At 46.8% G+C, this 23,786-nt stretch overlaps 1 protein-coding gene across 4 annotated transcripts in view; it reads right to left on the bottom strand.

Annotated features, from left to right (window-relative positions):
- The window catches only part of PLXNA4 (plexin A4), a 451,641-nt gene that overhangs the window by 9,157 nt on the left and 418,698 nt on the right, over window positions 1-23,786 (bottom strand). For all 4 annotated transcript variants that reach the window (XM_027702477.1, XM_027702478.1, XM_027702480.1 and 1 more), the window contains 5 exons: window positions 19,462-19,565; window positions 16,978-17,077; window positions 15,193-15,395; window positions 12,360-12,529; window positions 8,998-9,210 (listed from right to left, as the gene is read on the bottom strand). In XM_027702477.1, the coding sequence (XP_027558278.1) occupies window positions 8,998-9,210; window positions 12,360-12,529; window positions 15,193-15,395; window positions 16,978-17,077; window positions 19,462-19,565 (790 nt within the window). The remainder of the gene's footprint in view (window positions 1-8,997; window positions 9,211-12,359; window positions 12,530-15,192; window positions 15,396-16,977; window positions 17,078-19,461; window positions 19,566-23,786) is intronic.

Raw genomic sequence — 23,786 nt, 5'->3', positions numbered from 1 at the left:
ACCAGCACAGTTGACAGACTTGTGGGGAAAACAGGCTGCAATGCAGTGAAATGCGTTGATTTATGGTGTCTTAGAAGAGCCCATGGAGAAGAGTCCATGGAGAAGAGCCCAGCTCCTTGTGAATATTGACTGGCACCCTCTGGTGAGTGAAATGAGAAGGGAAGGGGCTTAAATCACAGCAAAAATAAACGAGGCAGGTGGAGGAAAGCAGAGGTGCCAGTCTGGCTCTGACAACCAGTCGAAATGTTCCCTTCCCTCTCTTGTTCAGCTGTCATCAAATGGTGGCAGGGTGGTGGGTGTAGGGACAGGCTGCTCCCAAAAAGCAGAGAACAGACACTTATCATCTGCTTCTCCAAGTTTGTCCTGTTTCCCTTCCACCTGGTAGCAGCAGCCTCTTGAGTCTGTGACTCACGAGGATCTGAAAGCTCCCTATCCCTTTCCAGCCCTTCAGAGATCATTTTCCAGCATCACAACACTCCCATGACTCATCTGAGCAAGGAAAAGCAGCAGGAAATGCTCCCTGGAGCCAGGGATGGGATGCACAGATCTGAGTTTTGAGAATCAGAGTTTCAGGGCCTGGAGGCCTCCGTGGCCATGACAGACTCTCCAGCTGTGATCTCAATGTTCTGGGTTCACAGGCCATTACCCACCATCAGACCAAAGTGTCCTGGTCTCCAGACTCAATTCCCTGGCATCACACACCTGAGCAGTCATTTCCCATTAAGGCTGCATGCTAAGATATTGTGGGAATGTGTTTCGTGGCAAAAATAAAAGAAGAAGAAGGGAGGAAAAAAGCATTGTATCAATAACCAAACCTATCTGTGGGAGAAGACATAACATCCTTCCACCCGAATTCTGCAGTGGCCCAATGACTTATTTACACAGAAGAGTTTCTAATGAAGCCATCATTGCACTCTCTAAAGAAATGATGGATGTGTATATTAAAGCAGCCTAGCAGGGGGATGACAACATCCCTGCTGAGTCTTTATTTACCTTCTATTTGAGCCGGGATCCTCAGAGGTACTTAGGGCCTCTCTGCCATTTGCATCCCCCTAATGCAAAAGCTGTCACCAAACCCCAGAGGTCCTCGCACTTCCACTGCTGGAATTTGCAGTCTGTGTGCTGCTTCCCCCCGACCCTGCAGCTGACAGCTCTCCCTCACACCAGAGCAGAGCTGTAAGGTAATTCCAGGGGGAATGGGATGCTCTGTCACCTGTGAGCAACACCAAGCTGAGGGCTCAGATCTCACCTGAGATGTGGACAGGTCGTTGGCTCACACTTCCAAAGCCAGCAGGAGGCTGGGAACACAAGACTAAACCAGATTCCCTCTGAATGAGACAGAAAGGTGGCAATGCAGCAAATTCAGCTTAACCTGCACCCAAAGGGTCAGAGTGAGAGTCTGAAGTAGAAGACAGTGACTACTTGGTCAGATGTGCCTCACTTGCTGCTGCTCCCGTTCTCCAGTTTTGGTTATCTCCAGTGGATCCTTTCCCAGGTGTTTCCAGAAGATCCTTAGCCACAAATCAAAAGATCCAGCCTAATGTGTTCGAGTTTCCTCTGAGTCCCAGGAACAGCCTCCATTCTTACCTCAAGGCTGTTTATCCTCTGATATGACAGGAAATTTGTTCATTAGATTTCAGAAGCAATAAAAGTCATGAGGAGCTGGGGTAAATTCATCATTCCAGCACATCATCAGCTCAGATGGAGGGTGTGAGGGTAACCAGGCCTTGGGATGTGACCTCACAGGTATCATTTTAGCACAGCAACTCAACCCCAGCCTGGCTTGGAGTGGAGAGCCCATGAGACCATCCAGTGCCACTGAAATATGGAGAAGGATTTGGGATGCACCAGTATAGAGTTCTAAAGAATAATTGTTCTTTTTTGTTCCACAACCTCCTCTTTCCTTGAGTTGCCTTTGTTTTCTTTTGTTTTGCTTTGTTTTCCCAAGGAAAGCAACACGACAGCGACCTGGGAATACATCACAATGACCTGGGAATACATGTTTATCCAGAGGTAAATGCTCTTTCCTTCACTACCAACCTGGAAAGGCTCCTTAGGGGAGCTGTTTCACCAGAATAACTGTGCCTGCTGCCACTCAGTAACTCATTAACTCAACAAAAGAGAAGAGAAAAGCCATGTTGCCAGTGCTTCCTCTCCAGCCTGAAATTTTCCAGCCCAGCCCATGGTTTAGGCAGCTTAGCATGGAGCTAATTGCCTTCCAAAAGATCTTTTTGTCGTGGTTGTTGTTTGTCGCTGGGTTGGGACTGCGCTCATTAATAATCATTTTAGCATATGAAAAGCTTGTAACGAATCCATGAGCTGCAGACGGCAGAGCAATTACAGCAATCACATAATTAGGGTTATGCAATAGCCGGCTGTACCCAGACCACTGGAGGAGGAAAAGATGCTTGAAAGGGATATGGGGGACTGCTAAAGCAGGGAAGGGCTGATGGAAAGCTTGGGAACAACCTAGTGGCCAGCTTTTTTATGGGATGAAGTGAGGCAATGCAAGGACACGCTGTCAGTTCTCATTTTGACACAGAACGGCGGGTTTAGCTTCCTGGGAAGCATCTGAGCTGCTGGATGAGGCCCTGGCACAGACTGCCCAGGGAAATTGTGGATGCCCCATCCCTGGAAGTGTTCAAGGCCAGCTTGTACAGGGCTTGGAGCAACCTGGTCTAGTGGAAGGTGTCCCTGCCCACGGCAGGGGGCTGGAATGAGACGATCTTTAAGATCTCTTCCCACCCAAACCATTCCAGGATTCAGCCACAGTCAGTCACAGGACTGTTAGCCCAGACTGACCCTATTCCAGGGAGAGGTTTAAGGCCAGGCTGTTGGACACTGGTTGGACTTTGGCAGTACCAGCATGACATCTGAGCAAAAAGCATCCAAAATTAGCTGAAGACCTGTCAGTACTTCCAGAGATTTGCCTTGAAGTGCTTTAGGGAATTTAGGGAACGATTCTATCTGTGTATGCAAACCCTAGGTAGGGCAATGATTTTATTTTGCCTGTGCATGGCTTTTCCTGCTGCTTTTCAGCTCCGAATAAAGAGTGGAAAATTGATGGACAGCATTGATTAAATGGCTGAAGAGTGAATTGGTGCACAGGCAGTTTCTCTGGGAGGGAAAATCATCCAGCATCACCTCAGTGCAGAGGATGTGTGGGGCTGTACCCTCGACAAGAGGATACATTTTCACCCTGCCTGCTGAAAACTGCACCGTGGAAGAACAGCATGTTACTGTGATGAGAAAACATCAGGTTTTGGTTTGGTTTTTTTTGAGATAAAAAGTGAAGAAAAGGCTAGTGAACAGTCTTCAGATGCACCAAAACCTGCCCCAGAGAGGCAGGGAATGAGCTGCACCCCCTACACTGGGGATGGGATGATGTGACCTGGCCTCTAATTACAGCCAGGAAGATTTTGGCTGGCCATGAGGGAAAACACTGGGATGGGAAGGACAGGGAAGCACAGGAATGGATTGTCTGAGGACAGCAGAGGCTCTGTTGTTGGAGGCCTTTAAGAAAGGGGTAGACAAGCACCTGTCAGGAAGGCTTTAGACAGAGCTGATCCTGCCCTGAGGCAGGAGCTGATCGGGTTGACCTCCTGAGGCCCCTTCCAGCACTGTTTTTTATTATCTCTGCTGACAACACCCCCTGCCTTGACCCTTGGTATGCAATAGTTGGAGCCTTCTTTCTGGCAGAGGAATGAGACACAGAGGTCTGTGTTTTCTAAAGTAGAGCCAGGATTTGCACCTGTCATACGATGCTCTTTTTTAAGGCCTTGGAGTTTCTGCTTAAAACCTCAATAACTTACAATGTTTGGGTGCATGAAACTTATAACCTTTATTGTATTAAACTAGTCCAATTGTTGGGGGTTTTTTTTCCCCTAAAGTTGGCTGCAAAGGGGCCAACAGACATCAAGCACTGCACAGGTGGAGACCTTCTAGTGAATAGAGAGTCCTAACACCACAAGCTGACACACCCTGTAGGTTAGATCATGAATCGGTACAGACTTGCTGTTTTCTGCATTACAAAAACACTCCCAAAGCATTTTCTAACAAGCCTAAGACCTGACATCTAAAACTAATGGCATGTAAATCATAGGTGCTTCAGGAATCACAGAATCATAGGATGGTTTGGGTGGGAAGAGACCTTAAAGATCATCCAGTCCCACCCCCTGTCACAGGCAGGAACACCTTCCACTAGCCCAGGTTGCTCCAAGCCCCATCCAACCTGGCCTTGAACACTTCCAGGGATGGGGCAGCCACAGCTTCTCTGGGCAACCTGTGCCAGGGCCTCACCACCCTCAGAGTAAAGAATTTCTTCCTAAATTGTGCCTAAATCTCTCCCTTTTACTTTAAAACCATTCCCCTTGTCCTATCACTGTGCCTGTGCAAGGAAAAACAAGTAGGTGAGACCATGGACACAGGACCTGGGTACCACCAGCTCAGTCAGGCAGTGTTTGCACCCAGGTTACCATGATAACATGCAGGTGTTACAACTCTGAATCCCACATATCCCTTCAAACTTCTTTTAGTCCTGATCCTGGCAGGCCTAATTTGAAATGGTCTTCGCTGGATGACTCTTAAGCTGTTAAGAATACTTGTGATGTCTCCATTGACTTTCAGTTTTTCTTTGAGGGGCTCTTTTCAATGCACAGTGGGCAGCCAAAAGGAGACCAAGTCCCTGCAGGGGTGAGGAAAAAAAAGCACCAGTTCCTCTCCTTGCAGCACTGCAGGTATTTTGGGCACCAGTGTGAAATGGAAATACTCTTTGGCTTCTGCTTTTTGTGCTCTGCCCCTTTCCAGTCTCCCACATCCCTGTCTCCGTGCCAGGCTTCGGTAGGGAAACATCATATTGATTGTGATGCAGGCAATTAAATGGTGTTAATGAAGTTCAAACAAGTGTTATCATAAGCTTGGCAGCATGGAGAGAAATGAAAGGTCAGCCACAGCCCTTTGTCATCTTTTCAGTGTGGTGTTGAATGCTAATGAGACAGCCCCAATTAGAACAGGCTCCCCTTTGTATTGCTTGGGGATTGCATCAAATGCTCCCAAGTTCTCCAGATTTCCTGGCTCAAAGGGGACATTTGAAGTAAACTTGAAAAGATGCAGATCTGAAGCTGCTCTAATGTAAATTCAGCAAAGCCTATGGAGTTTTACCAACTGAAGTCAGACGAGATTCTGCTCCACCGTTCCCATTCTTTTCCTCTTTTTCTTTTTTTAATTTTTTTTTTCAATAGACTCATATAATGATAATTGAAAAGCCTCCACTTTGTTTTAGAACTGCAGCCTGGCTCTTCACGGCTTCAACAAAAGTCAAATAGCCTGTCCCCATTTCCTGGGTTAATTCTCCTGCCTCACCAGGCCTCGTCTCCTGCAGCAGGAAACCCAAGATGCGGCTGCAAAGTGACACTTCTCAACCAGGAGTTCTCAGCTCTGGGGGTATAATTTTGAACAGTCAACTTGTTTTTCCCCCAAAGCCAGGATTTCTCGGCAGGATTGTTTCAGCAGGCAGAGTCCACCCCTGCTTCCAATAGTGTTGTAAAGGACTATCACAGAATTATGGAATGGTTTGGGTTGGAAGGGACCTTTAAAGGTCATCTAGTCCCCCTACAACGAGCAGGGACAGCTTCAACTAGACTTAAGTGAGGCACAATAATTTCTTTCTTGCTGTTGTCAGCAAATCCATTGCCTCTGATAATCATAGAAATGGGCACTAAAACAACCAACCTCTCAGAATGTCATGGAAATTCTCAATATCCTTTATAGTTTTCCATGAAGGCGACACGGAATTGCAAAAATTGGTAAATTGGTAAATTTTAAAACTTTTGGATTAGTAGTTGTCATGAGTCCTAATTCTGAACCCAACTCTTGAATCATCACAAACAAGTAACTGAAAATATGAGAAAATCCTTCCATGAGCCAAACAAATAAATAAAACCACTGAAAAAGATTCCTGATGGTCTTGCTATTGAAATCTTTCAGAATCAAATTTCCAGGTGACTCCTGCATGGAAGTTGACCACTGGTCAGACCAGATTTTGTAACTTTTCCCCTCTCAATGTACATTCACAGCCTGAAGAGGTTGAAAACCAATGTTTGAAGGATTGGAGGAAGGTACTTTCACCCATTCCCGCTTCTTATGCCAAGGTCATTCCCTGCTCTGAGTTTCGGGAGTCCTGAAGGCACATTCCACACGAAGGAACCAGTTTGTCAAAGGGATGGTTTGGAGTGACCCAGCTCAGCTCCATTCCAACAGCTCCTTAAAAGCCAAGAGTCTCTCTTTACTCCAGAGTGTCTCTGAGTTGGGTACAATCTCCCACTGCCTAATTACCCTCTTAGAGTTTCTTCTTCATCAAAGAAGTTCATTTGATTTCAGGTTCTTCTGATTTACTCAACCACTTCTTAAACTCCATGACTGAAAAATCTTTTTATCTCCTGATTCACCCTTTGAAGAAATCTAGTGGTCTTGAAGGATGCCTCCTCCAGCTGATGCTGACTACAGAAATAGCTCCAACCAGGACTGGAAGCCTTTGGATTTGGAATAACTCCCTCAAAGCACAATTGCAGAATGGAGAAAAGGAATTAATTAGCTCAGGGTAGAACTGAAATTATATTTTATTCATCCCTGAGATGTTTTTTCTTTCATCTACCACGGCATCCAGGTGCCACTGCCTTGAGTCAGTGGATCTGACACACAAAAATACAAGCAGGGAAGAAGCTGTAACCATATTCCAAACCCCACAGCCTCCCCTTGGGCTTCAGTTCAAGTTGTCAGACATGAGTGCAGAAAACAACGCAGCACATGCTGGGGTCAGACATCCAGTGATGTTTAGGAGCAGCAGGAGGTGTTATGTACCTCGTTTGCAAACCCAGTTGTTTGGGAAAACTTCCAAGGAAATGCAGCACCTATTGCTGAGGATCACTGGGCACCAGGATTTAGCTCCAAAGAGTCGTGAATTGAAATCAATACTGGAAAAACAAAATCAGAAACTGCAGCCTTTTTTTTTAATCCACAGAAAAATATACCATTCTCTGCTTCTGTACCTCAGTTTGTCACTCAAATGTGCAATCTCCAAAGATAAAAATCAACCAGGTTCATCCGTCAAACAAAGTATTTGTCCACAGAAAACAACCACAGTCAAAGAATATTGTTAAAGCATCACTGGAGAATGACATCTTTGGGTCAGTATTGGTGCAAACCTGATTTCTAAATGAATCTCAAACATTACCTTCCCATTATTCAGGTCAATCCAGCAATCAGCCTCAATACATACTAAGGAACTTGGACACTGTAGCAGTTGTTTGGGAAAACTTCCAAGGAAATGCAGCACCTACTGCTGAAGATCACTGGGCACCATTATTTAGCTCCAAAAAGTTGTAAAAGTGAAATCAATACTGAAAAAAACAAAATAGAAACTGCTCCTTTTCTTTATCTAGTGAGGGAAAAAAAGGTGCTGCACAAGGAAATTCCTATTCTCCACTTCTGTACCTCTGTCACTCAAATGTACCTTCTCCAAAGATAAAAATCAACCAGGTTCATCTGTCAAACAAAGTATTTGTCCACAGAAAACAACCACACACAAAGAATGTTGTTAAAGCATCACTGGAGTGTGACACCTTTGGGTCACTGTTGGTGCAAACTTGATTTGTAGATAAACCTCAAATACTTCCTTCCCGTTATCCAGGTCAATCCAGCAATCAGCCTCAATACATACTAAGGAACTTGGACACAGTACCAGAAGTAGGTCATAATTAAGCAAGGTAGCTTGTGAGAGCCTTACAGGTTGCCTAGAAACCACGTTTGCTGAAGTGTTTAACCACATCTAAAAATAATTGTCCAGGCAAATCACACACCAATGGGAGAATCGTTGGGAAAAATGCTGCCTTGTGCCAACCAAGGGACAGAGCTCTTTGATCATTCACACTCCTCTTTGACAAAATGAGAGAAAACCATCCTCACCAAAGGAAATACAGGGATTTATAGAGCAGTGTGAGGTGTCTACAGCAGCAGAGGTCTCCTATAACCTGCATGACACGATATCAGTTTTAGGCCATCCCTGTGAAGTCACCCAGAGAAATCATTGCTGAAATCTGGGTGCATTGTACAGGAATGATCTGTAAGATAAACCTGCCTTTGTATTAAAAAAGAACAACCATTCTGCACCTGTGCAGGTCCCAAACCTGTCAGTAACACCAGGAGAGCCTTGGAAAGCAAAGCACAGATCGACTGCTGCAAAGCTTCCTCCAGCAGAAAGGATCCCACTGAATGGAGTGCAGGATGGGCTGGTGGTTTTTCCTGGGGCAAACCTTGCAGAAACTGAAGTTCCAACACGCTGCAGGAATAGTTGTTTTGGTTGTGCTCCCTGTGGAGCAGCTTTGCCAGACACTGACTTTCAGCACATGAGATTGAACAGTAGAGCCACAGGAGACTGAACAGTGGAGCCACAGGTCTTGCAGATGTGGATAAAACGCTTGGAAAGACCTGTGACCTTTCAGAAAACACCTGCAGAGCTTCAGTCACCAGCTTGTCAGTCTTCTGGCATCTCACTCAAAGCACAGAATAGCCTTCAAGGGGAGTTACTGGGAGATAATTGTATGTCCCACGGGATCTAGGCAGTGTGGGGACTGTCACAACGATGCTGAGAACAGCAAACCACTTCTGGTCTGTGTGGAAAGACTTAGAAGCCCATTTACTTCACAGGGCTCAAACACATCACCTCCCCTTCCTTCCTCCCTCTACAGCTTCTCAACAGTTTCTCCTCAAGAGATACAATAATGGCAAACACCTTCTTTCACACCTCTAATTAAATTCCCATCTCTGCTGCGAGGCACGTGGGAACAAAAGGCTGACATGGAGATTTCTGCCTGGCAAAACCCAAAGAAAAAAAACCCAGAGGCATCTCCAAAAGGCAACAGGGATGACACCTCCTGGTATCATGAAGCAGGGCCTTGCTGAATCACTTATGTCATTCCTATTTCTCGGTCTAAAACTCACCTTTCCACCCAGTTCTTGTAGCTGGGGATGTCCTTGGCGTAGAGGAGCTTGTTGGAGGGGGAGTCTTTGCCCAGCCGGTGCTCTGAGGTGGAACAGGAGTCCATGAAGGTCTGGGCCACCACGGACAGACAGGCGTCTGTGATGCTGTTTTTGTGGATGTCGAAGACAAACTGTGGGTTCTTGATCATGTTGACCCAGAACCTTAAGGGGAGGCTGCAAGAGGGGTAAGACAGTCAGGGCACAGCTCACAGGCTTTGTTGCGTGGGGTTACAATGGTAAATGGTGGGTGGAAATCAAAAATCATGGTGCGGAGATGAGAATTTCAGGATAAGCTTGATGGAAAATAAATTCCTCCCCTACACTCCAGGGACAGCAGTGGAGTCACCTCGGGAGTGGCTTTGCTCCCTGTTATCCTCACAGGGCAGATTCTGTCAGTCTTTAAGTCAATACAATCTTATTAAAGTTGCACATAAATTAATGGGAGCGATCGGACATTGGAATGGGCTGCCCAGGGAGGTGGTGGAGTGACCGTCCCTGGAGGTATTTAAGAAGAGACTGGATGAGGCACTCAGTGCCATGGTCTGGGTGACAAGGTGGTTTTGGGTCACAGTTTGGATTCAATGATTTCAGAGGGCTTTTTTCACCCTGGTTGATTGTGTGATTCTGTGATCCCATGATAACTGAGGTGAGGACAATGCTTCCAAGCTTCTATACATCAAGTTGCAATGTAATTTGGCCCCTATTTGTTGCTTCATCACACAAACACAGGCACTGCATCCATAAAACTTATGGATGGTAAGGGTGGTGAGGCACAGGAACAGGTTGCCACATCCCTGGAAGTGTTCAAAGCAAGGTTGGACAGGGCTTTGAGCAACCTGGTCTAGTGGAAGGTGTCCCTGCCCATGGCAGGGGGCTGGAATTGGAGGATCATTAAGGTCCCTTCCAACCCAAACCATTCTGTGATTCTAAACATTTGTCATTGAGGGGACTTGGCTTTTAGCCCTCATAGCAACCCCGTGGGAAGAGGAGTAGGTAGAGCTCCCAGGATGAGGCTGGGAATGTTCATGGTGTGCACTGTGTGCTGTGGACACCGTGTACTGTCACAATCCACTGCTCAAACCCAAGGCTGCAAATGATCCCAGCACATTGGGCATGAAGCAGTTGCTACATGACAGGGAAAACCCTGTTGCCTCAAGGAAAAAAAAAGAGGAACTGGGAAACAAGCATTGCAGCCTTTGAAATGAAAATCTATCTGCCCTAACCAAGGAAATGTTATTCCAATTGCAATCCAAAGCCCTTTCTCCCTTCCACTTTTTTTCAAAAGAGAGGTTCATTTGGATGAGATGCCCCGAGGTATCAACCTCCAGCCTTTGCCTCAAGCCTTTTTGTCGGGGCAAAGGCATTCAAGTGATCATGGCCTAGGAGCTGAGATGTGTCACTGATCACAGAGCCCAGCTCTTGTCTCTCTGTCAGGCAGAATGTTAAGCCAACCTTCACTCTCTGCACCTTCCCAAGAGGAGGATGTTATTCAGCTCAACAAATTCTCCTGATATTCCAGCTAAACTCTCCAGTTCCTTCCATTTGCTCATTACCCCCATGTGTTCACTGTAAAAAATTCAGCTCCAAATGTGATAAATTTTGGGTTACAACAGGCAGTTTAACATGTCCTGATAGAGGGATGACACCATGTTTTCCTAAACCACTTTGTGTTCTCCTGAGCCAAAAAACTACAGAACAAATGTAAGAGAAGCCCCACACAGGGAATCCTGCCTGCGAGGTTCAGGAGAAGTGGGAGATGCTGGAAATTGGAGAATTATAGAATGGTTTGGGTGGAAAGGGACCTTAAAGATCATCCAGTTCTAACCCCTGCCATGAGCACGGACACCTTGACCTATCCCAGATTGCTGAAAGCCTGGTCCAACCTGGCCTTGGACACTTCCAGGGATGGGGAATCCACAGCTTCTCTGGGCAAGCTGGGCCAGGGCCTCCCCACCCTCTGAGTAAACAATGAGTAAAGAATGACAATGAGACCTGATGGAGTTGTGGGGGAAAACATTTTAGGTTGGGGATGGAGAATCATCAGTTGGAGGAGGAGGTGGCTGAGTGACCCCTGCAAAAGTCCTTCTGCAGGTGTTTGGATGACAGGCACAGCCAGCATGAAGATGAGCAGAGTCCACGTGTGTGACCCCGAGTGCAGGAAAGGGCTTGGGGTGATGGCCCTCAGAGCCCCTGATGTGATTTTTGAGTTAATTTAACCTGATTGAACAGATTTCTCCAGACTGCCCCTTCCTCCACACACACAGGCACACACACACACACTGCCTTCCCCCCTCCCCCCTTAAACAAACCTCCTGCTCATTTAGTCTGAGTGGCTGCAATCAGCCTTAGATTAGTGCCGCAGATAATGTTAATAATATGCTAATGTTTCATTAGTTGAAAGCCTCTTTGGTGCGTGGGGTTTCTTTTTTTATGTCACTGCCTGTGACGATCTGCCATCAGCATGGCTGGGAAAGGGAAAAAATGCATGAGCTGGGAGCCCCATGGCTCTCCTCTGCTGTTCCTTTCATAGTCCCTGTATTTGCACAGGAGAAGGGGAGGGAGTGATTCCCCAGGGATGTCTTTCCAGAAGGGAGACTCAGCAGAGAGGAGGTTTTTCTCCACCGATCCTGGTTTTTCCCCACTGTCCTGTTACATATATGAGGAGAGGCCTGATGAGAGCAGGGGCTGATGTCACACTTTGTCACTGATGTCACACTTTGTCACTCACTCCAAAGGAGACTCACATCCACCTCCAGACCCTTTAAATGCTCAGTACCATTGGAGATGCTCTCCTGGCCTCCAGCTGCCACCCAGGACGGTCTCCTGTGGGTGCTGCACATTCCCCGTGCACATCTGGGATATCTTAAAAAAATCCCAGCTGGCACTAGACACCTCTGTGTGGGCAAACAAGTGGAGCTTTAAGCCCCATCCTGACTACAGTGGGAATTCAAACACAGTGGGAATTCAAACACCCTGTCTAGATGAAGACAGTGGTGCTGAATCCTCTCCCACACCTCCCTAGGTATTCCCACGGTCCTGGGCACTGCAGCAGTTTACACTATAGCATTTTTCCACATGAAATGCCACAAAAATGCTGCCATTCCCATGGAATACAGGCAAACTTGGGCCTGTTCAGCCAAAGTTCTCCATCCTTGGGAGAATCATTTAGATTCTGGGATATTCTGACTCGTGAAAACTTGGTGCTCTGAATCCCACACCAGGCTCCTCATCTCCCCCAGCAGCCAGATTCCAAACCACACGTTCCTTTACTCTCCTTCCAGCCCAGTGCCTGGTGCTGGGCCATACTGGGGTGTGTCACTCACCAGTTGCTCTTCCAGGTGTGCCTCACGTGGGGGTCGTGGATGTTGTGTTTGTCAGCCTGCTCATCCAGGAAATCAAACATGTACTTGATGGCCAGGGGGAGGGCACTGCCACGGTGGGCAGTGCTGAAGATGGTCTCAAAGAGGTCATCTACAAACTTCTGGAGGGTGCCCTGTTGGGAGGAGGAAGGGAAGAGGAACGTGAGACAACAAGTGGGAAGAGGAGGCTGAGTTTTGGTACCTCCCTGGAAACAGAGCGTGTCTGTGGATCACTGAGGGTGTGAGCGGAAAATGGGAGCCATGAAATGTCAGTTAAACGTGACATGATTTGGGAATTTCAATACAGTTGTCATGATAACCACCTACACCTGGTTGTCAGCCAGGTCCAGATGTGCTCCCTCCCCTCCCTGCTCTGAGCATTCCCTGCCTGGAAGGTGGCTGAGCTGAGGTGGGACACCTTCCTCCATCTCAGGTACATGGTGATGGAGAGGCCCTGCTTTGCTTCCAGTGAGATTCCTCTCCTCTGCATCCCATCTCCAACCGCTTTAGTGCACTCATGAGACAAAAACCAGCCATTTTCTAGGCTGACTTTTCACCCAGGGCCATTTTTTAAGCTGGGAATAGAAGTCAGGTGGCTGTAGAGCACAGCAGAAGGTGTCATTGAGACAAATAGGACAAGAGTACCTAGAGAGAGGCAGCTGGTTTACATGTGTAACTGGTTTAGTAAATAAGGCAAACTTCTTCTTAATTCCCAAGAGGCCTCCTCATTTTTTACAGTCCACTGGCATGGGACTAAGGCAAATCCTAAAAGCAATGCATGGATCTGCCATGCACTACTCTGCAGAGCTCAGGAATGCCCACTGCTCCTTTGAGAGGAGAATCTCAAATCCTGGGCTTGGAAAACTACCCTGATAAGGATAATTGACCTTTAGCAAGAAGGAGAGGAGCTGGAATATCAGAGAGTTGGACAGAGAGGCAGCAGAGGAACTTTGGGCTGGGTTTTGGGGAGAACCAGGCAAGGCGTGTTTTCTCTGCCACCAGAGCTTCATAGGCAAACAAACCACATGGCTGTGAAAATAACCAAAAAATAATCGAATCTCCAACAAACAGTTCCTGATGTGCAAAATTTCCTCTTCTGAAAAGTAAAATTCTTCTCTTTCTTCTCTGCAGACCTGGGAAAGAAATATCTCCTTTCTAGAAACAAAGCACCAGGTTCCACCAGAGTGGCTCGAGTTTACATAGAGGTACAAACACTTAATTAGAAAGCTGATGTCTCTGGCTGATTCACCACTTGATTTATTCTTTGGGAAACCAACAGAGGCACCTTGTGTGAACTCCTACAGGGTGAGTAAAGCCCTACAGCACATGTGTGACTCAGAAAGGGCCCCTGAGGGGAAATCTTGTTGCTCTGACATGGAGGAGCTGCCCTCAGGTTCAGTTGCTGCGGGGAATTAGTTCTCTACGTGCTCACCCACACAAACACAAAGAAAACCTCTGAGGCTTTTAGGCAGGAGACTCTGGGTCTCAGAGGTCAGGGATTTACCAGAATAAAAATCACTGTCAGTTTAACTAAGTATTCCTGGGGATTGTATTACCAGCAATTGCTCTCTCTCCCATTTCCCTCCCTCAAATGGTCATGATGGGAAAAGAAAATTGTTTAACCCAAGAGGGGAAACAATAAACCCCCAACCCTCCTACTTTGTCTGTTTCTGTGCAGGTCTTGCAGCTGCTTTCCTGCCATTTCCACAAGAAAACCAAATCAACCCACAACCCAAGTGTTGAATTTGTGACCCAGAACACAAAGCAAAAGCAGTTCAGTGGTGGCATAGGGGGCATATCCCCAGACAGTGGAAATCAGCACTGCTCCATTGCTTGCTGGTTTACACCAGCTGGGGCCAGAGCCCTGGGGAGCATCATTTTCTTTTAGTTGTGTGATCCATAAAAGCATCTTGATGCCAGGGAATGGGGCAGGTACCAGGGGCTAAAGACAAAGCCACTTTATCTCCAAATCCCTCTCTAACACAGTCAGCTTGAGTGAGGCTGCAGGGAGAGTGAGACGTCAGAGGTAAAATGAGTTGAGGAATTCATGTGCAGATAAAACTGTAAGGTAGGACTTAAACAAGTGATGGGGGTCTGAACTCAGATGGCATTTGCACGAACACATGAAATTGTGTTTGTGCCTATTCACACTCTGACTAAAAATAATAAATAGTCAGAACTCTGGATGTGTCTGGAGATTCCATTCAGGATGTCCCTGCTCTGCTTCCACCTGACTTAACCTGTCCTTTCTCTTTGGAGCCCCTGAGCTTTCCATGTCTCAGATCAGGGGGATCTGCACTCCTTGGAGCTGGCCATCCATTGACATCACATTCAACTTAAACCCCTGCCAAGACATCAGCACTAAAGTCTTTATTGTCCTAGGGGAAGGTGGAGAAGAAGGATTTGTACAACATAACTCAGAGGTTTCTGGCATGGGAGCCCATTTCAGGCTGTGAGGCCTTGGAACCTGAGCTGGGCACATTTACTCCCTGGCTCTTCATTTGCTCAGTTTTGGGCAAAACTACAAACCAGTACAATCGACATCCCCAGCCCCTCCCCCTGTGCTGACTCTCCACCAGCCTCATGGCCCTGAATTCTTTACTCTTCATTCTTTTTCCAGTGTCCCTTTTTTCACTCTGCTTTCTAAGTTCCAGCTCCTTCCCCACGTGCTTGGAGCAGCAATTTCCTTCTGCTCTTTATCCTCCTTTGGCATCCTTTGAGTGGTCTCTCGTTCCCTGGTGGCAAGAAACTCCATCACAGCCTCAAACCAACTCTCCTCCCCGCCCCCACCACGTACCTTGGTGGCAAGAAGTCTGGTCAGGTAGATCTCAGAAACCATCTTGCTGCCCCTGTCACCCTCTTTTTGGTCACCGTGCTCGTGGTTCTTCACCAAGTGCCACATCTTGACCCCGCTCTCCACGTCGGGGTTGATCATGGGGGTGATCATGGGGGTTCGGGACCGGAGGCTGTCGGGGCTCCCCGTGTAACGGATCATGTTTTCTGCGGAGAGAGATGAGGGCTCTCAGCCCTAGGAGCTCTCCCATTGAGATTTTTGGGAAATATCCCAATGATATGACACCTCTTAGGTGCTTTTCAAAGCATTACCTGAGTGAGTTTGCTTGGGAAAGGCAAGGGGTGTCAGCCAAGCCAGGTGTGATGTCAATGTGCTATTAAATTAAATGAGGTTCAAACACTGATTTCCAGTTGTCCACACTTTTTACCTCTTATCTTGTTCCCTGGCAAAATCTTTGGCCTTGGACAACTGGCACTGTCAGTGTCAGACGCTGCCCTGGACAACACCAGTTACTCCTGGTAACCAGTATTCCTGCCCACCCATCCACTTCACTCCCTGCTCCAAAATCTTATTTTTGGCAGAAATGAACCAGAACCCCAGGTGGGCCCACACAAATTTCCTCTCCAAGAAGGCTTTTAGCCTCCAAATTTTACCTCCCTTTGCCTCTGAGTCATGGCACAAGGCATTTCCCTCTCCCTGACCTTCCAGCAATGCTGCAGATCCAGGCTTTTCCAACCATAATTAACAGAAGTGTTGCACCTTTCTGTAGCAAGATCTGAATCAGCCTCATTAATGCATTACCAATCTCTACATATTAATTATCAGATAGAATATCCTTTTTCTCTCTGGATGTTGTTTTCTTAATTGCAATTAACAATCACTTCTGACCCACCACATCTTCTCCTCCCCCTGCCTCCTTCCCCACTCCCTCCTCCTGAAAAATCAAACGGCAAAAGAATTAAAGAAATCCAACAGAAATTAACCCCCCTCAAGTCTTCCTTTTCAAAGGTCACTGTGTCTTTCAGTAATTGCAACAACATGGCAAAGAGGATGAATATTAATAAGGCCTGGTGGATCGTTTATGTCCTTGGAGAAAGTGGAAGGGGGTTCCTCTGGACATTGAGGAACTCTGCCTTCCAAGATAAAGGGAGTGAAAAAGGACTGGAGATGCTTTCATAAATTAAAAATAATAATAAATTGATATAACAGCAGCATCCAGGTTGGAGGGGGGTTTTGCAGCGCTCTGGTTGCACATCAGAGAGGTTTTGATTTGCTGTCCAGCATCACCTTAGTGAGACACATCCTGGGCTGCAGTTCTGTCTCAGGGGAGAAAGGTGTGTAAGGGTGTGAGGGAGATTCAAGAGGTCCCTGTTTGGCTCTACAGAGGAGTTTCCACTTGGTCTGTCTTTCACAGCTCTCTCATTCTCAGTTGTCTCATGGGTAAAGTGGGAACAACAATCCACCACCTTGGGATATACTGATACAAGACTCTATGAGTGACACCCACTGATTTAAGGTGTGGGCAGCTAATTAAAAAGGTTCCTCCTTTCATTAATGAGGGAGGAGAACTTCCCAAGAGCAATCCAACTGCTTGGCTCCACAACTTGAACCAGATGCCAAAGTTTTAGATGGCTGAATCCTCTCTTCCTGCCATTCCTCAAGCAATCTCATCAGGGAATCATCTGCCCGTCAGCCTCCCTGCTGGTGCTCCATGTCTTGTGAGCACCACAATGTTTGGGATCTCTTCCCCAGAGCTCTCCCAGTCCATAGGAGCACACAAATCCTTACCATACTTGCTGGCGGACGTCCTGGAGACTGTGGAGTTGTTGACTGCATTGTAGGCAGTGACTTGCTTGGAGACTAAAGCTACCACAGATCCATCTGGCACCTGTAGAGGAAAAGGGGCTTGGTCAATAAGCTTCTGAAAACTGGCTGAGGACCGTGCCAAAGGCAGCAGAAACTGAGATGCAAACCACTGTCAGGGTAGGCAGGACAAGTAGTTTTGGCTCCAAGCTTCCAAAGCTTTCTTCATTGAGTTGTCTTTTTAATAAAAAAGGGACAAAATCTGCTGTTACACAATTAGAATCCTGCACTTGGGTAATGGGACAACTGATGACACATTTCTGCTCCATTCAGGCCCTGATTCAAAGCCCAGTGATGACAATGTGAGTCAGAGAATAATTTAGGTTGGAAAAGGCTTTTAAGATCACTGAGTCCAAACATTAACCCAGCAGTGCCATGGTCACCTCTCAACCATGTCACCAAGGGCCACATCCAGAGGCCTTTCAAACACTTCCAGGGATGGTTTTTACATTAACCTCAGTAAATCTGACAACAGGTTCTTGTCAAGGAAGTTCTTGTGCAGAAAAGGAGTGTGAGAAGAATAAAATCATCTGAGCAATTTCAAACAGGTTTTGGCTGTCCCACATGGATGATAAACCTGATGGGAAATGTTCTGTTCCTTCCACCTTGATTGCAGGTGATCTCTGAGCGCCCAGTGAAGACATGGATGTCTGGATTTTCCACTTTTGACCTCTCCATGCACTGTCTCTCCCCCTTCCATGTGACAAATCCACTGCTGGACTGGAGTGACCACCACAACTTTTCCCTTTGCTGTGTCAGGGGGGGTCAGACAGGGAAAAGCAGCAGGTTTGGAGTGGCTGAGCTCCAGGGTGCCATTGGATTGTGTTACAACAGGCCACAGAGCTTTCTGAAATGAGCCAGACCTCCCGTTTCTCCAGCAAGACATGTGGGTCCCATATCAGAAATGCTAAAAGAGCCATATCAGGACCATCTGTGATAAATAAGACATCACAAAAACGAGACGGGCGAAAAAAGCCCCCGCTAACAACGTCTAACTCTTGGCTGTGTAATAATAATAATTAGCACTTGCATGGAGTTTTTCATCTTCAAAGCACTGCAGAGGCTAATTAAATAGCCCCTCAGCTATCACTGAAGGCAATTATTGGCTCTTTGTAGTTTTAGCCCCACACTGAAGATGGGGAAACTGAGGCAAAAAAAGGAATATCAGTGTCTGTCCCAGCACGATCCATGTGAGCCCTCAGGACAGCCAGGAAACCGTGTTCCCTGGCAGCTGAGGGTCTGTTCTGCCACAGCTCATCCTATAGCTGGGAGCTCATTGCCTGCAGCAAAAAAAAAATAAGTGGAAAAAGCACATGAAGGAAAGAAAATTATGCCTGGTTTGTTGTTGAAATAAAATAGAAAACGCCCCTGTTCTCTCTGGGAAAAAAAAAAAAAGTCAGCAATGTTTCAGTCAGTCTGAAGGAAAAAGTTTTGTTTCCTTTTCAAATTACTGCTTGCTGCCTCCTCAGGTCAGCTCTTAAATGAAAAGAGAGAATAATCTTGTTATGAAACATAGATTGCTGAAGTGTGATTGAGGAAAGGACAAAATTGTCAGCATTGGATTAAACTTAATGAGGTGCTTTTCTTGTTGTTTGGTTTTTTTCCAAGGAAGAAGCTTTTGACTAAAACTACATTTTTTATTAAATTACCACTCGTGTAAGATATTTTCAGACTTCTTTAGCTCTCTACTGTGGATTTCAAGGTCATGCAGAGATGAAGGTAAGACCTGTCCCAAAGGAGGTCACAAGGACCAGGACAGGGGTTCAAAACAAGTGTTCCTGGGTCAGTGACAACCCCACTGCACCCTGTTCTCCACTGATGCTGTTTCCCACCTCCTTCTTCCAGACAGTCAGACTCCCTCTTTCCATTTTTCTCTCTTCCATCCTTCTGAACTCTGCTGGGATTAGAAGGCCACTGATGCATTGGAAAAAGGAGGATGGAAGGCCTTGGGGTTTTTTTGTCTACATGAGAAATGTTAACCAGTGGTGTCTTCATGACCACATTTCTTCTTCACACCCTTTGCTCACCAGGGGTGCCCCTCCTTTGAGAGAAAAAGAAGGTTTTTTCCTACCCTTCCTACCCTTGGCTTTATCTCCTCTGAGTAATTCTGACAAGGACAGTGGAACAGGTTGGATAAATTCAGCATGGAGGGTCTGTCCAGTTTATTGCCAACTCAACCATTCTCTACCTCTGCATCTTGTAGTCATAAAATCACAGAATCATCAAGGTTAGAAAAGACCTGTAAGACCATCAAGTCCAACTGTTAACATGTCCCCAGGTGCCACATCTTTTTTTGAACACTTCCAGGGATGCTGATTCCTCCTCTTCCCTGAGCAAAAGAATATTTTGCCCTTCTCCTTTCTATTTTATGAGCTGATCTGATTCCCACCCACCCTCTCACACAGTTACCTGGTAGTGTGCCAGGGTGTTGAGCCTCTTCCAGTCGTTCTCTACCTTGGTTGTGATGTCTTCATCCTGCAGGATCATCCTTGCCCCACTTGCTTGTCTCCACTCTGTGAGGAGAACAGGGATATTGAGTTTTGATACAGGGACAGAGCCCTGGCAATCCCTGTGCCCACAACCTGCCTTTATACTCTGGTTACTCACAGCACTTAACTCTTAATTTATTTATATTTCTTATATCTGTTCTTGCCCCAACGTGGCTATTTCCAAGACCAACCTGCCCTTGCTTGTGTTTGTTCCATGGGACAGGAGTGAATGTCACTTGTGTCAGGGATAGAAATCCATCCTTGGTTCTCTTTCCTTTATCAGCACAGACACAGCCTTTATAAATATCTGAGGTATTTGTCCCTGCCATGACCCAGTCACAGAGGGGGCTCCCCTGGGCACAGCACCAATGCCTGTTCTGGGCTCAGTTTATCTCCACTAGTGCTCACACAACACTTCCTGCATCTCAAATCCAGCAGGGATGGAGAGCAGGAAGCCCTTGGCTTCAGGCATAGCAGAGACACAACAGGGAGAAGAGTCAAAAACAGATCCAACCCCTTCTCTGTGGAGGATTTAATCCCCACCAGCCTTCAGGACGTGCCTATGGGCAGAAGGGCTCCTATTTCTGACCACATCCAGTTCTCCAGCTTCTCCCATGAAATTGTGAATCCTCTCCTCCTGCAGCACTGGAGCAGCCTGACACTTCCCAGGGTACCACTTTTTGCTCAAATCTTGAAGGATGCTCCATAGAATCATAGAGTGATTAAGGTTGGGAAAGACTTCCAAGATCATGGGGTCATGTGGAGGATTGTCACAGCTTTCCCCACAGAGCACTCACAGACTTGCCTAAAGCCAGGAAAACATAAACATGGCCAAAAGGAGAGAAATGTTCTGTCACCTGGTGGCACCAGGGAAAGCTGTGGCCTAATCACAACCTGGACCATTCAAAGCTCTTTTTTTGGCTGTCATGTTTTCAGTCACAGTGATCCAACCAGAGCCAAAGCAAAAAGTCTATTCATTTGCAGGAGTTAATTAAAATGAACTCTTGGATATGGAAGCATCACCTGCCACCCTTGCTTGTTTTTTCCTAATACAAAAATGCAGGGACCATTGCAAATTTCTTTTGGTTTCAGCAGTTTTCTTATCACATAATTAAAATGCATTGGGAAAGCTGCACTTGCCTTTATTATTCATTTAAATTAGCAGGAAGAGGTCACCAACTGTGTTTATTGCTGGGTGTTACTTTGGCTGGGGATACTCAGAGAGTAAGCAAAGGTTGTGTTGGCTGAGCACTGATCCTGAACTGCCCTTCATCTGCTCCAGCCCCTCAGATCCTCACCTACATTATCCTTGTGATGTCTGAGGGTGATGCTCTCTGCTCATTCCCTCCTGGGCAGGATTCCTGGAAGCTGACTGGTCCCAGATATCGCTTGGGAGAGCACAAAATGCTCAAGTTTGGGCCAGGCTGGGAAATGGTGCTTTTACAAAGTGCCCCACAGGGCACCAAAGCCAATTCTGCTGTCACAGAGTGTCTTTTCTGTGCCTTCCCTGTGCTCCCTTGGGTTTGGTGTCTCTTTGACCTCTCTCCTTCATGGCTCTGCATGGTCCTATGGTCCTTCTCTCTCCTGATTCATCTTTAGGGAGAGACACACACACTCACATTGTGTTTTGGGAGGGATGTACAGGTTCCTGGTCTTGAGGTCTGATGGGAGGGTGGGCACAGCTTTCCTCACTCTGTGCTTTATTTGTATTCCAGGGCTGGACAAAGTCCTCAGAGCGGATTTCCCTCTGCTCCAGGGGAGCTGAGGACATCCTGAAATGTCCCCTCAAGCTTCTTGTGCTCCTGTAGGGACACAGGGGATTCCCAAGCCCTTTCCCTTGGCCTTCCTGCAGAGAGGGATCTTGTGAGGAAGAGGAATGGACAGTCTTAAGAGCACAAGAGAAGGAGGAAAACACGCTGCAGGGCATGTTCAGAGCGTTGGCTTCAATTTTGCCCTGGCCAAAACCAAATTGCTTCATCAGGCATCTGAGCAATGACAGGGAAAGGACCCCCAGCTCTTCCCAGTCCCACTTTGTGCTCCTCTTCTCTGTGAGGGTCAGCTCAGGTGGTCACACAACAATCTGCAAGGAAATGCAGAGGGAATGGGAAGGGAAAAGGTGACCCTGCCATCCATCTCCACAGCACTAAGTGAGCACTGTGAGCTCTGTCCTCGCTGGCAGCCCCTGTCCCCTCTCTCATCAGATCTGAGCAGAGCCAGCACAAAGGAGAGACACACTCCAATCCAATTTGTTACACTTCCACCTTCCAGAGAGAGGGAGGCAGAGGGGGAGGGAGGTAAAAATCCCATTATCTTTATCAAGCCTTCCAATCAGGAGCAGCAGTAAATGCAAACTCAGGAGACAGCTGCTGTGAAGCCTTTATATTTCATTCAGCAGATAGTGTATCTTTTTATTGCACGCAGGAATTACTTCTTCTTTTTCTTTTTTTTTTCCTTTTCTTTCTTTTTTTTTTTTTTTTTAAGAAAGAACCTTTCTGTTCAACTTGGCTGGGAAAAAAAAGGAAATTCCAGAGGCCTTTGACAAAAAGGTGCTTCTTGGAGCTGCAGCAATGCCTGGCCAGGGAATGACTCTATAGGGAAGTGGGAGATGGGGAGATGTCATCCTGCATCTCAAATCCTATAGAAAATGTTCCACCTCCCCCATGCCTTCTCTCTGACCTGGGTCACCCTGAAAATGCCCATTGAATAAGGGAGAAAAGTGCAGCAGAGGGAACATTTTTCAGAAGCAATTGAAATTCCCAGGCGGATGGAAGACCTGCCAGCTCACTCCAAGTGCCTTCATTAGACTCCTCATCCTCAGTTCCACCATCCTGTGCACAGCAATGGGGTGTGGAACAAATGCATGTGGCTCACCCAGGCTTGATGCCTGCTTCATGATCACTCATCTCCTGAATAGCCTGAAGAGCTGAGGGGCTGGTTTTAGTCTTATTTTCCAGGTGAGAGGCAGTTTGGCACAGGAAACAGGAGGATAAACCCCCTGTCTGTGTGTGCAGGCACCAGTACAGCAGGTGAGTAGGAAACAAAAAGGGGTAAATATCTGTGTGATGAGCTCTAGAAAGAGAGGAGAAACTCAGTTCTGGTATTGGGATAGAGAAAGGATCACCATTGTTGGGAATAAGAGTTCATTTCAGAACACAGAGATGAAAGACGCCTGGGAATAATTTCATCCTGTATGGAACAAATTACGGAATCACAGAATGGTATGGGTTGGAAGGGACCTTAAAGATCATTCAATTCTAACCCCTGCCATAAGCAGGGACAACTTCCACCAGCCCAGATTGCTCAGAGCCCCATCCAACCTGGCCTTGAACACTTCCAGGGATCCAGGGGCAGCCACAGTTTCTCTGGGCAACCTGTGCCAGGGCCTCCCCACCCTCTGAGTAAAGAATTTCCTTCTAACATCTAATCTAAGCCTACCTCTTAGTTTAAAACCATTATCCCCTTACCCTGTCACTCCAAGCCCTTGCCCAAAGTCCCTCTCCAGCTCTCTTGGAACCCCTTTAGGTACTGGAAGGGGCTCTAAGCTCTCCCTGAAGTCTTCTCCAGGTTGAACTGCCCCAACTTTCTCAGCTTGTCTTCAGGGGATATGTGCAAGTTGTCAACCTTACTCAATATATACCAGAGTTAGACCCAGTTTAAACATTTCCAGTTTAAATGAACTCCACATCCTAATCCTGCAGGGCTCGTGAGGCAGCAAGAACTTGTCTGATAAGGTCCACAATGAGCCTGCAACAGCATCACAGAGTGCAAGGCAGCCAACCTGGTAGCTCCCACCACCTCAGCAGCCCCTTTCAAAAAGCATCCAAAACACAGGGAAGAGCAAACGCCTCAGCATGAAGCCAAATTCCTGTTTTGTGACCCTCACACCTGAATGTGTTCCCAAAGACGGGGTATTTCATTTACGGCGAGGGCTTCAAAAATGATAATAACGAAAATCGCCACTGCAGAAAGAAGTCTTTTTTGCTCAGAGGGCTGCAATTTGGGGACTCGGACTGAAAATGTAACCTCAGGGTGTCCGAAATGAGTGCTTTCAGCTGACAACCCCCTCCAGGAGTTGCTGGGTAACAGCCAAACATTATGACATTTGCGACACACACTCGAGTCCCTGTGCCTGCAGCTCCCCTGCACTTAACGACTCACAACAACTCATTAGCTTGTTTGCTTTCTTCCACCTGGGCAATCCGGCCTAAGCAGGGACAGAAAGCCCTGGAAATTGTAATGGTAATA

This window comes from Neopelma chrysocephalum, unplaced genomic scaffold (genome assembly GCF_003984885.1).
Source record: "Neopelma chrysocephalum unplaced genomic scaffold, ASM398488v2 Primary Assembly neopelma1_187, whole genome shotgun sequence".
NCBI classification, from domain to species: Eukaryota; Metazoa; Chordata; class Aves; order Passeriformes; family Pipridae; genus Neopelma; species Neopelma chrysocephalum.
Note: the sequence above shows the minus strand (reverse complement) of the source record. Positions and strands in the feature narration are given on the sequence as shown.